This window comes from Mytilus californianus, unplaced genomic scaffold, assembly GCF_021869535.1.
Source record: "Mytilus californianus isolate M0D057914Y unplaced genomic scaffold, xbMytCali1.0.p SCAF_4, whole genome shotgun sequence".
Classification (NCBI taxonomy): Eukaryota; Metazoa; Mollusca; class Bivalvia; order Mytilida; family Mytilidae; genus Mytilus; species Mytilus californianus.
The window spans coordinates 86,910,315-86,924,602 of NW_026262690.1; the positions used below are offsets into that span (position 1 = coordinate 86,910,315).

The 14,288-nt window shown below is 30.9% G+C and overlaps 1 protein-coding gene across 1 annotated transcript; it reads left to right on the forward strand.

Moving 5' to 3' along the window:
• Positions 1-7,351: 7,351 nt before the first annotated feature.
• On the forward strand, positions 7,352-13,984 carry LOC127738835 (signal recognition particle 9 kDa protein-like). Its single transcript, XM_052250238.1, has 3 exons — positions 7,352-7,497; positions 11,699-11,767; positions 13,199-13,984. Exons 1-3 carry the CDS (start codon positions 7,426-7,428, stop codon positions 13,292-13,294), a joined length of 237 nt encoding a protein of 78 aa, XP_052106198.1. The 5' UTR covers positions 7,352-7,425; the 3' UTR covers positions 13,295-13,984.
• The last annotated feature ends 304 nt before the right edge of the window (positions 13,985-14,288 follow it).

Sequence of the window (14,288 nt, forward strand, 5' to 3'; positions counted from 1 at the left end):
CAGCTCTTTCTACCAGATTACTACATGGTGTGTGTTCAACGAATTATAGTTATCTCGTACCATTGTAAACTCGTACCAATGTCAACTCGTACCACTAAAAAAAAATCGTACCAATGCAAACTCGTACCACTACTAACTCGTACCACGGTAAATTCATACCATTGTAAACTCGTACCAACTTATTTAAATGCATTCAAATGGTGTTTAATGATGAATATATACTTTAATTTCACTCAATACCTCTTAAGTCTGTAAAATGTATATAATTTGAAATTACAATGACCAATTTGTAGCTAATTTTCCTTGTCTAATTGGATAGAGAAAACCGTGGCAGATTGGCTTTGTTGTCTCCCTTGAATAGACTCTTTTTTAAGCTTTTACTGACAACTATTTGACTTAATTTTTAATCATTCCAAATCAGTAACATTGAATAGTATTTTTCTATTGGTTCTAAAAGGAATTTTATTTAATGAAAGAATTTATTTATTGTGTTTTAAAGGTTTAAAATTGTTTATGACCAACAGTTAGAAAGTATGAAATTTATTTTTATACAATATTCAGCACATTTTAGCAGAATATGATCATGCTAATATGATTAAACAAGTTGATTAGTTAATAATCAACCAATAATCACACAATCAAAGGAATTTGATATATGTATAAGCATGGTAATTAAGAAATTACATTCGTATTTTTGTCTAAGTTTTCATTAAAATCTGGTATAAAATTCAAAGATATTTTAATTTTTTGTATAAAGCTTAAAAAAAAAAAAATCATAAAAACATTCGTATTTTTGTCTAAGTTTTCATTAAAATCTGGTATAAAATTCAAAGATATTTTAATTTTTTGTATAAAGCTTAAAAAAAAAAATAATCATAAAAACATTCGTATTTTTGTCTAAGTTTTCATTAAAATCTAGTATAAAATTCAAGTAATTCAACTTTTTTTATTTAGTTTACCAAAAAAAAAAATCATAAAACATTCGTATTTTTGAATATTTTTAATGGTACGAGTTTGCAGTGGTACGAGTTCTAATTGGTACGACTTCCCAGTGGTACGAGTTTACGTTGGTACGAATTAACTTTTTTGGTACGAGTTTACGTGGTACGAGTTAACAATGGTACGAGTTAACTTGCTTCCTGTTCAACCAACCTACTAGGACAAACAACGACGTAGAAGGCTGACACAGACGCCTCAACAACAAAAAACAACGATGAAAAGCCAGCTTTCTACGACCTTATCCAGAAACTTCATGAGGAGTCACAACTCCTACCAATTCATATAAAGTTAGTGTCCGAGGGTAAGCTTACTCGCTACCAGCGCAAGCGAGCCCGCACTAACCAAGCCATCCTATTCAATATGTGGGGGCAGTACATTGCCGGCAGCATATCTACAACTAGACTCTTACGTCAGTTTGGTCGTGTCAACGGTCCAGTCGTGGAAGCAGACAGTTACTGAACTATTTAATGACAATCTATTGTATGCCATATTTGCACATGTGTATTCATGTTCATGTTTCTAGTGCTGACATTTCATGTAGTAATTCGTTTTGTGTAATCATGCCAGTGCTTGTCATAATTTATTTATTGTATGTTGGTTTTTAAACGTTATTGTTATGCATACTTATGTAGATGTACAAAACTCTATCATCTGAGAATAAAATTATGTAAACACCCATGATTCTTGACTTATCTTATATAACAGTGGTTATATTTACCAGAAAAAAAACGTCATAAACAGTTATTACAGTCAATAAAATTAACGTCACAGAAATGCTGATACTTACGGTACTTCTTTCTGCTTTATTTCAACCAAAAGAAAAGAGTTAAAAAACAAGATGCATTTCTAAGGTTTTCATAAGTATTCATCTAATTCATAAGTGGGGCGAGTTGGAAGGCCTTAATTCAGTACATTTTAATTCTTTTATTTATAAGTGGAACGTTGGCAGACCTATATTCAGCGTGGTTTTTACCCTTTTCATAAGTGGGGCGAGTTGTCAGACTTATATTCAACGGGATTTTACCCTTTTTCATAAGTGGGGAAGGTTGGTAAAGAAGAGTGGGGCGAGTTGGTGAAAAGTGGGGCGATTTTCCGGTGCGGCGAGTTGTCATGGATTCTCTCTGATACTGATAAATTGTATCTATATAGTTTTTCTTAAAAAACTATATGTTGTTGAAACATAACATTCCGTTTTAATTATGTAAATTTACGGTAAACATCGTTCAAATTGGTATATTCTAGGTGAAAAAATACCCCAAAACGTCGAAATAAGAAAAATCTATGGATTTGAAATTAGAGATTTGACGATTTTAAAACAAATTTACTCTTTTTTTTATATCAAATATTACTAATTGAATTCTTTTGAAATAGGTGAACATTTGTATAGAAAGCACATAAAAACGGCGAAAAATGTTCTTAAACTTGAAGAGATTCAGTAAAAATAATTTGTCTAAGATCATTATAAACAGGACAATGTAAAATAACATGATATTCATCTTCGACAGTATTAAAACAATTAAACCAACACCTCTCTTCCAGTGACAAATTTTCATACCTCCCAGTTTCCAGCTTAATAGGAGCCACCCAACATCTAAATTTTGCAAAGGAAATTCTTTCACTAAAAGGCTTCAACAGTTTATAGTAGTTTTCAACAACATAATCCTGCTTAAAAATAGTATACGTTCTCAACTTGTTTCGCCCATTACCCCGTTTGGAAGAGGATGATTTAACAATGCTTTTCCATTCATCAATATATTTATCAAACATTCTTGACATGACTGTATCAACAAACATATTTTTATTAATTTTAGTGTGGGTATTGTAAAAGTCAACCAATTCAAGTCCAGTGAACTGTTTTTTAACCATGAAATTCCAATTTTTCACAATTTTATGTTTCAGACTGATCTCATCCGCCCATATAAATATTTTCCTGTTAATACGATCTGGCTTCATACTTATTAATCTATGCCAGTGTCTTGCAATTACCTTCTATTGTGTATGGTAAATTGGAACCCACCCCATGTCTCCCATGACAACTGGGTTGGGTGTGTATTTACCTACACCAAGGAAGAAACTACAAGCTTTCACCTGAATCGCATTAACAAATGAAAATTTCTTCAACAGCCCCAAATCGCGGCACCATATTCAACAATAGGACTTACAAGTGAATCAAATAGTTTTTTATAGACGTCATATGAAATGCCACCAACAGCTTTACACTTAGCTATTGCCAGACCTAACGCTCTGTTTGCTGACTTAGCAACTGCCGAGTTTTGCAGTAATACTAAAGTCAAGAAATTCAGTTAAAAACTAGGCCCAGACAAGTATATTCACTGCTATTAGCAATATTCATATCCCCACAACTAAATTCACGACTTGATCGATCGTTCAAATGAGGTCGGTCTGAAATGGACAACATTACTCTTACGTGCATTAATAGTCATTTTACTGTCAGTACACAAATGATCTAACTCATCTAAGGTATTTTGTAACTCATTTTCAGTACTTTCTTACAGTACAATGTCATCAGCATACAACAAAATACATACTTTATCTCCCCCAATGGCAACACCAAAATCAAAAGATTTTAAGTACATAGCTAATTCATTTATGAAAATATTAAATAATAGAGGAGAAAGTGGACTACCCTGTTTCAAACCACAGTTTATAGTAAACCAATCTGTGTTAAAACTATTAACTGTGAATTTTGTAAGATGTTGTTATATTTTTGTCATAGTTCAACGACAGTGTATATGAACAAGAAATTGTATATTTAAAAGGGTTTATTCCTGCTATTCCTACATTTTAAAATTTGGTATGTCATTTGTAAGAAATCCATGTAGGAATAGGAGGAATACTTCAATAAACAAGGGATTAAATCAGATGAGGTTGTAAAAACATAAGGCTAATTAACTTTGGGTAAATATCCATATAACTGCTCTAGTTTTCATAAATTCCCAGTTTGAAAATATTATGAAAGTGTTAATATAAAAAAAGTTCAAACAACTGCATGTTATTGGTTCATTGTAATTGTCCTTTATCTTTATTCTGTTTTATGTAATTTTTCTATCGTTTTTCAAAACTGTTGTGTGTTTTTCCTAATGTAATGAAAAGTCTTTGTCATTGAGTGAATCCATCAAAAATAAATCAAAACAAATTTGTACAAAGTCCCCTAAAATAGATTTTACTAACACAATGACGTTAGCATCATTTAAGCACAATAAAATATTTTAAGCACTACAATAAAAAAATATTATCCTTTATATGAGAGTGAAATATCAAAATTACTAGACAATATAATATGTTTAGATATGAAAATTTATTATACAATCAGTACATATAAAGCAAGAATTTCAGTTCTACACCAAATATGTTACATGAACCATTTGAAAATTAACGCATGAAATTATTTAACGTGTTGTTTTCATTGTATTTACACAATCAGTCTTTTATAAAGTCATTGTAATCTGGGACTAATATATGTATTGGTCCTATCTATGGGTTCTAGCATCATGCATCATCTGGGTACTGTGATTTATCTTATTTTGAGTGTTATGAAGTGTAGTTTAAATTTGGCATTGCACATTCAACATATACTTTTGTAGCATTAATCTTAGCATAAAGGCTATCTATTAAGATTACGGTTTGAATTCTAAACTGTAAGTGTAATATGTATAATTCAATTTAATTTTTTATTGCTGTATTAAGCCTTTTCTTTCTCATTATTTTTCATATTTGAAAAACTTGGAATTCCCTTTTATATAAATTGAAAGTACATTTCTATATTTAATTTTCTATTTTATTCTCTGCAATGCATCCATTTTTATCTCTATAATCATAATTCTTCACAAGGATTTGTATAGTGAGATTTGTATCTCACTATACAAATCCTTGTTCTTCATAAATACGCAAAAAGGTGCATTTCTTTTGCACTTATTTACCTGTAAATCAATTAAATCTAAATTGCTAAAACAACAAATTACCTTATAACAACAGCTATAATTGTACTTTGTTTGTAGGAATAGAAGGAAAATGTATTTTTAAAATGTAGGAATAGCAGGAAGACACCATTTAAAAGGAATGAAAACGCGCCTATAGATCAATCGGGACTCCCGCGGAGCGATAATTCAGGTCTGTTTCGGTCGGAAGTATGATAAATAATATAAAGAATCATAACGGAGGTCCATTTTCTGTTATATTTATCGGTCATCTAAATTCACACGATCGTCTGCCTTGAGAAGATATAAAGGAGGATAAAAGCCAAGACAAGTAGAAACTACACTTCCGTGTAAAAGGTAACCCCTTAGGTATCATTGTAATGCCTATCCGACCTATGTTTGCAATAAACTTGTAATAAAAAGCAAGGATTTGTACTTTACATATTCTTGTAAAAAGTCATATTAAAATAGACCTCGTTCTTCAGATTTAGGAGAGTTTCATCCGGATTACACAGCAAAAAATAGTGTTTGATTTTTTTCTAAAGGCTCAACAATCAAGAAAGGCAAAAAAAAAAAGTTGATATCATTATAAAGCTGACACATTATTCTAGAACTTAGACTCTTTTTTTTTTTTTATATTTCTGGTATAATTTCTGAATTTTCTACGATTTTCTAAAATTTTAGTTTGGCATTTCATTATTCAATCAAAACGTTTCTTTCAATCTGGCAGTGTAGTACGAATTTTAAAAATGTTGAAAAGTAGAAAAGAACAAAGTGTCTAAATGAGATATCATTTTAAAGATAAATATTTTGCTACAATTTGGTGTAACTTACGAATGTTAAATGTTATTGTTATATTGTAAATGATTTTCCGACTTTCGAAACATGCTGAAAATTTTAAGTGGTGCGTAAAAAATACCCACACACTATATCCTGGTAAAGGTTAAATAGCTACTTGAATAAGACATGTAAATGAAATTCAAAAGCTTAACCTTTGTTCTTCAGGATCGTGTTGGTTTTATGAAAACGATAATAAAAATGACTTTTCTATGATTTAAAAAAACAAACAAACATGTTTATAGTTTACATTGATGCAATTTTTTTTTCAGTCAAGTTCTATACCGACGAAGTCTGAAAGTACAGACAAAATATATAAATATAATAGATTTTCCCTTTGGAATTCTGTGTTAAAGTATAGGTCTCTGATATAATAAAAGGGTATAACATTTTGGTTAACCATTCTGGAGTCGTTAAACACATTCCATTAAAATTTCAGTCAATTTGAAAAGGGGTTCTCCATTTAATAGCCGGAAACAAAAAACAAAAAAAAAGTTTGAATATTCTCAACAATCAAGTACCATAACTCTGTGGAACGGTAAAAATGAAAACAACGAAAATGGAGCTTAAAATGTCTCCGGGACATAATGAGTTATATAAAAGCCCCAGCATGTCTTTACTTAATCTGGTTCTCGAGCTGACTACTACACTTTCTTCATTGTTTGGGTGTAGCGCAATACAAGGGGATTCCAGTTTAGTCTTTACTTGGTGGTCCGGCAACACATTCCATAAAATTTTGCAAATATATACTGGCTTAAAATATAGCTGCAAGAGCAGAACTAGCTCAGTATCCCATAGATGTCTTTATTAAAGTACAATCATTGAAATACTTAACAAGAATATCCAGTGATGAAAATAACCCTTTATTATATGAATGCTTTCGGTTTATCTAAATGGCTTAGCACAAACGGTACATTTTCATGGTTCTCATATGTAGAAAATATAGCCCTTACAAAAAAATTAGACATAAATAAAATACAGGATATAAACTATAAACAATAGAAGTAATTGTAATCTTAAAAGATGTAAATAATATATGTCCAGAATACTTTAAATTGTCTGAAACAGAAAGATTTCAATTACTTCTATCTTCATTTGACATTATGCAGCTTACTGTTCCGTTTCGTGATTAAAAAGTCATTTGCACTGAGGGGAGTGGACACAACACCTGCATAAATATTACTGTTTACCACTTTATATATGATGTTTAATATGCTATAACTTAAGTTTTGCATTGTGTATATATTTGTATTGTATTGTTTATATATGCCTTCAACCCCTACTGAAGGGTATATAAATGTGCATTTCATCAGAGACATATAATTGTATTATATGTCTCTGATTTCATTAATAAACTTATTAAAAATTGTTTTGTCTTATCAAAACATTCCATTTTTCAAAAACCGGTTCTCTATTTGTCATCTGGAAACCTAAAGTGTGACGGAAGGACATGAGAATTCCTACACCCTCCGACTCGGTCAATAAAAATAGCTAATAAAACGCGAAATGGGTTTAAATCTTATCCGAACTTAATTTCAAATCATGATTTGCATTCTATACCACCCATATCATACTACTTCCGGTTTGTTGACGTACATGCTTTGTGAGCAGACAGCTGTTTATTTGCCGTATTTTTAATTGTACAGGCAAAATGCCGTACATTACATCATGGGATGACTTTTCGAAAGCTGCAGAACGATTATATCTGAAAGATCCCTCAAAGGTATGAATTCTTGGCCTTCTTTTACTTTAGGGGTCCCAATACTTTAGGGTTTATGGTTCATTCATGGTTATGGTTAGGTTAGGGGATGTTCTAGGTTAGGGTTAGCGCTAGTGTTAGGTTAGGTATGGGTTAGGGTAAGGTTTAGGGTAAAGGATAGTTTAGTACAGCTCCTTATGGGTTGGGACCCCTAAAGTAAAAGAAGGCAGAATTCTTAAAGTCGTATAATTTCTGTGTGTGTCTTGTCTCTTTTCTATCTCTCTGAAAGTATCTTCATATTTCTACACTCAGTCACAACTTTTGACTATTACGTGCCTTTTCATGCAAGTCATGTCACTCTGGAACGGTAAAAGTGGAAACGTTCTATTTCTTATTGAGATGATGGCCGAATGCATGGTCTGGCTCCTTTTTTCAGTACAAATTGGACCAGAAATATATCGGCCAATGTCCATGGCATGTAGGAACTTCTTTCATGTTTGTTCATACAATAAGTCAATATTGAAGGTAATTGTCCTGTCAGAGAACCATTAGGGTTTGCTTCACAAGTTCTGTTTCATACATGTACATTGTATATGTCATGTATGTACTACAACTTTGGAAAAGTGAATTCCACAAGAATATTCGATTTTTAAAACAAGTTATTTTTTTCGGACATGTCACTCGTCAGACAAGTTGATACACCTCAGGTATCAGTACTGGTGTTGGCAAGCTCTGGTAGCAATACACAGTTAGGAAAAAAACTTAAAATTGACACTCATAATTTTTAAACAGTCTCTTTCCCTTCCTTTCTAACAAATAAGGCTTAATATTTGTGTTATGCATGTGTATATTTATAGAAAGAAAATCTTCCATAGATTTGATTTCTAATGGTTATAATGGTGAAATATAATCTCTTTTGGGTGTAACCATGGCAACAATCTGCATTTCTTTGATACAAAATATTGCAAAAAAAGGGGGTGAACATGCCACAAAAGTCTCCAAAATTTGGTCCAAAGGAAAATTTCAATCAATTACAGTGATACCTTTCCTGAATCCATAGACATATATCTATCAAGAGGTAAAAAAAAAACATATGCATTTCTGCTCGTTTTTCCATAAAATTGAATTGAAAAGATCGAGCGCAAAATCTTTGTTGATAAACACTACAATAATTTATGGACCTATGGGCGGTACGGATAGGAAAATACGGACTGTCAAACAGAAAAATGGCCTATAAAACATGCTAAAAACATTCTAAATGTTCATATAAACCCACTAAGAAGGCTATATTATTCTTCAATTATCTAAAAATCAATTTTATTGTACAAAAACTTTCATATTTAAAAAATTCACCATGGCCATAATGCAAAACTAAACTTCTAATTGTGTATTGCTACCTTAAGGATAAACATGTTTTTTTCCAATTCCATTTTAAATGAATTTCTGTGTTCTGCTAGCTTAAACGAGCAAATTGGCCTGCTAGTTTTGAAAATTGGTTCAGAAATAAATATTTTATGAAGGTTAGCAGTTGACACTGAAATGCAACAAAAAAGTGATTTGGTGAATCATGCCATGTCAAAGTGTAAATTCTCCTTTTTTAGTCAAATTTCTAAAACTATACCTTCTGTGCTTGTCTTTTCTTGTTTAAAAACTTAAATTAACCTTAACAGTAGACAAATTTTACAAGTTAAAGCTATTTTAAGGCTTTAGAATGTCAATTTTGTTGTGTATTAGCATACCAAAGCCTTGGTTAAAATTTAGCAAATACTGAATTAATTTATAACAGCGGGAACAAATTTAGACTTAATTCATGCTAAATTGTGACTTTATACTTGCTAAAATAATAAATTTGATTTAGTCGCATGAAAAAATATAAAGCGTTCCCTTCTGAGGTTTCTACATAACGCGCATTATTTCTTTTCCAAGGGGTAGCCAATAAAGTATCAATTTATGACTGAACCAAGTCTTTGTGTCAAAATGTCTATATTGGTTGCTAAGGACAATAAACAACAAAACTAACATATATTGTTATACTAAAAGATGTTTCTCCCTCAGAATTGTATCTTTAATCTAAATATCAATAGATTTGTGGTATGATTGATCTAAAAATAAGCAATTCTGTGCTTTGTCAAATGCCATAAGGTAGCAATACACAGTTAGGAAAAAAACTTAAAATTGACACTCATAATTTTTAAACACCCTCTTTCCCTTCCTTTCTAACAAATAAGGCTTAATATTTGTGTTATGCATGTGTATATTTATAGAAAGAAAATCTTCCATAGATTTGATTTCTAATGGTTATAATGGTGAAATATAATCTCTTTTGGGTGTAACCATGGCAACAATCTGCATTTCTTTGATACTAAATATTGCAAAAAAAGGGGGTGAACATGTCACAAAAGTCTCCAAAATTTGGTCCAAAGGAAAATTTCAATCAATTACAGTGATACCTTTCCTGAATCCATAGACATATATCTATCAAGAGGTAAAAAAAAACATATGCATTTCTGCTCGTTTTTCCATAAAATTGAATTGAAAAGATCGAGCGCAAAATCTTTGTTGATAAACACTACAATAATTTATGGACCTATGGGCGGTACGGATAGGAAAATACGGACTGTCAAACAGAAAAATGGCCTATAAAACATGCTAAAAACATTCTAAATGTTCATATAAACCCACTAAGAAGGCTATATTATTCTTCAATTATCTAAAAATCAATTTTATTGTACAAAAACTTTCATATTTAAAAAATTCACCATGGCCATAATGCAAAACTAAACTTCTAACTGTGTATTGCTACCTCTACAGAGCTTATGTTATTTGTAGTTCATGTAGTTTGTGTACCAACTTTGAGTCTTTGAATACATTAATCTCAAGTTGTTGCCCTTTGCTTTACTCATCACTTGGTGTCCGTCGTCTGTTAACTTTTATAAAAATCTTTCTCCTCTAAAACTAGTACTACTGGGCCAAATTAAACCAAACTTGGCCACAATCATCATTGGGGTATCTAGTTTAAAAAAATTGTCTGATGACCCCGCCTGCCAACCAAGATGGCTGACATGGCTAAATATAGAACATAGGGGTAAAATACAAGTTTTGTCTATCATTTTGTAAACCGTTAAAAATAAATAAAATCTGACAGGAACAAAAATGTTCAGAATGTTGAGCTCTACCAATTGTCCATATACGTCAAAACTGTCAGACAACTTCTTATAGGAGTTATTGCTCTTAAATGACAAATTTTACCATTTTTTTCATTTTTGCCTAATATCTTGAACATATAATAGAAAGAGAAATTTTAAGCAGAAATGATCAGTAAGGCAAGTTCTACAAATAAGTCCCATGGTCGAAATCTTCAGTCGACTCCTTATTAGAGTACTTTCCCTTTGATGACGATTTTTACCATTTTTTTTTGCGTTTTTGCCTTATATCTTAAAATGATAATAGATAGATAGAAACTTTAAAAATCACAAAAATGATCAGCAAGGCAAGATCTACTAACAAATCAAATTTTGCCGAGATAGTAGTAGACTGTCACTCTTTATAGGAGTGAATGCCCTTACATGGGGATTTTTTTTTTACTCTCATGTGTATTTTGAGCAAAAACTAAAGAAGATAGAGAGAAACTAAATGATCAGCATTACAAGATCAACAAAACAGATTTTTGTCATGAATTCTGTTTCTATTCTTAGTCTACAATGTACACTGGTTGACCCATGGTCAATTGGCATAAACAACGTCATCTCATAATCAGTACTTATTGTGACAGAGGAAATTAACGGGAAAGTGCAATAATTCAAAAGTCGTCTATAACTTATAGGGGTTTAAGCTGATTTAAGCTGATTTGTTCTAAAATGTACCTTTATGTCCCTCCAGAATGTATAATGCATGCATAAAAAATTACTCATTGACTGCCTGAAATTGATTGTAGATTTCTGCATACATGGTATATTATATACACATGTACATGTGCAAAAAAAAAAGAGAATTAGTATCCTAATTACCTGTACAAGTTTACATGTATACATGGCAGTCCTTAATAGACTTTAATGTAACTTGAAGGTTTTCCATGTCCCAATTGCTCTAGTGATACTTTCTCCTTTACTCTATGATACATTTCATGTTACATTTAATTTGTGCATGGTACATGACCAGAATAAAGAAACAATGAAATGATTTTTGAGTTATATAGTTTACCAGAAAAATCTCCTTTTTTTAACAGTGTAGATTTGTTACCAAATACAGACACTCAGATGGCAAATTGAATGTAAAGATTACAGATGATTCAGTGGTAGGTATTTCTTTTTTCTTTAAGGCTGTAGATTTTAGGTGTATTAGCAAAGACTGATTGGCTTACATCAGATGAATATAAGTACATGATAAAATCATATTTATGACATTATCCAACTCATTTTCTGAGCTTTTTCATTGATTCCAAAGGTTACACTTGGGTTTACAGTGAATGTTATAGTTTTCCAATTTCAGACATGTCAGTAATCTTTAGTTTACTAAAAAAGTTAAAAATAAACATTTACATTGGGTAAACCACATAGAGATGTCAGAGAGAATATTCCAAATACATGATGTATATAGAGTAAGAGATAACAAATGAAGTGTAACAGTTCATGGACATAAATTCACTCTGTGGATAGCAGTAGAAAAGTCCCTATCAACTCCAGTACAAAGGGGTATCAACATGGCAAACCAAAATTCATAGCAAAATTCACAAAACAATATCCTCAACTAATTTATAAACCGGTACATGTTTACCAACCACTGAACTTCAGTTTCTTAATTTGAACACATATATATATATACATGTAATGTACAGTTAAATTTAGCTGGATTTTCTTTTTTACGATCTATCAAATATCATGTCCCCTTATTTGAGATCAATTTATGTATAGAATCTTATTGCAAAAATTGATTACATATAAAAATAAGAAGATGTGGTATGATTGCCAATGAGACAACTCTCCACAAGACATGTATGTAATAAACATAAGATTTTTATAACGATACTTTAAACACATGAAAATAACCAATGAATCTTTATGTCCTGTACAGGAATATCCCTAATTATAGTGGAGAACTACGTACATTGTTTTGAAGGTACGAACATACATATTGTTTTCAATGTTGTACATGTATTACAGTCATCCATAGATTCAGAAGCATTATAGAATATATATATATATGTATATATATAAAATGACTGAATAATAGCCAACGATAAATCTTACGGGGCGATGGATCATATAATTATGATACAGTACACTACAAAATATATTATATAACAAGTCTAAAAGGGTACAACATCACCAAAAAATAATAAAATCATGAACAAATGTTAGATATTTCGGATAACTAATATCCTTCATCAGTAAGATGTAAAATGAATCTTATCTTGACATATGGTAGTCAAACTGAATATAAAATATATATATATATATACTAAAATACCTTAGTCCTACATACTTTAATATAACATTTGTAAGATAAACACAAATGATGACAGAATATGTTTTATATTTAGTAAAGGGGAGATAAGTCATGTGTGAAACATGTTTGAGACTAGAAAAGATATTAAAAAAAAACAGCTTGCACTTAGGATGTATAACTTTAATATGATGCCTCTGCAGAGTTCTCTGGTTTGTTTGTTTGAGTTTTGTGCCAAATTTGTTTTTAAAAATAATATCATAATGATGGTTTTATTTTACAGTGTATACAATACAGAACAGAGCATGCACAAGATGTTAAGAGACTTGAAAAATTGACAAATCAGTTAATGAGACACATGGCTTCAAAGGAAAAATAGAATTATGTGTTATAATGTCAAATAAATTATACTGTAACTTCAGAATGTTGGGGAAGCCAAGAATAGGAAAGATAACCATTCATTACTTAGAAAACTGGAGTATGTAATAAACTGGAGTCTGTGGTTTTCTGATCATATGTTCTAATGTACAGTGTTGTGTAATAACGAATTGTATTTTATCATGTTCTGTTATTCTGTAGATCATGAACATTTGAAGAAAGGTAATTTGTTTATATAGTATATTTCCGAAATATATAACTTTTATAAGAATCCCAGGATATATAACATAGTTTTTTTATTTCATGTAATGTTTGTATTTGTTTATGGTAAAAGAAAATGACAACTTTCATAAATGTAAAATGCCACCACACAGTTAGTAATGCATTTTTTTTAATATCTTGACAGTATATTAATGATTACATCTGTCTTAAGTTTACATGTTGCTGTACGAACTAGTCTAATTCTGTAGGGGTAATTGGGGGAAAAGGGAGGAAGGAGACAGGTTTTAAAAATATAAATACAAAATACTTTTTCTTGGAGAAGCAGAATTATTTGTCAGAACATTTTAATGGATCTTATACATGTAAAATCATTCATAGATTGATAGAGAAACTATTGGTGAATAACTTTTGTAGCTTTTCTACATGTTCTATGTATGTATGATAAATAAAGTAAAACAGTTTTTCACAATGTATAGTTATTGATGCCAACAAATAGGAATTGTTTATAATTGGTATAGATTAAGCACTAACACTCTTCTGTTGAAGTCTGAGTGTATATATGATCTTCCATGTCAACTTTGGTCTTGTGGTAGCATCCTTGCTTGGGTGTGAATGAAAACAAGGTTATGGTCAGATTATACCTGCCAGTCAGACATGTACACCTTACAATTATTCCTTACAGTTGACTTATTGCATATAGTACTTGAAAAACAGACCAAAGCACAAAAACTTAACATTGAACAATGGACCATGAAAAATGAGGACTAGTTCAG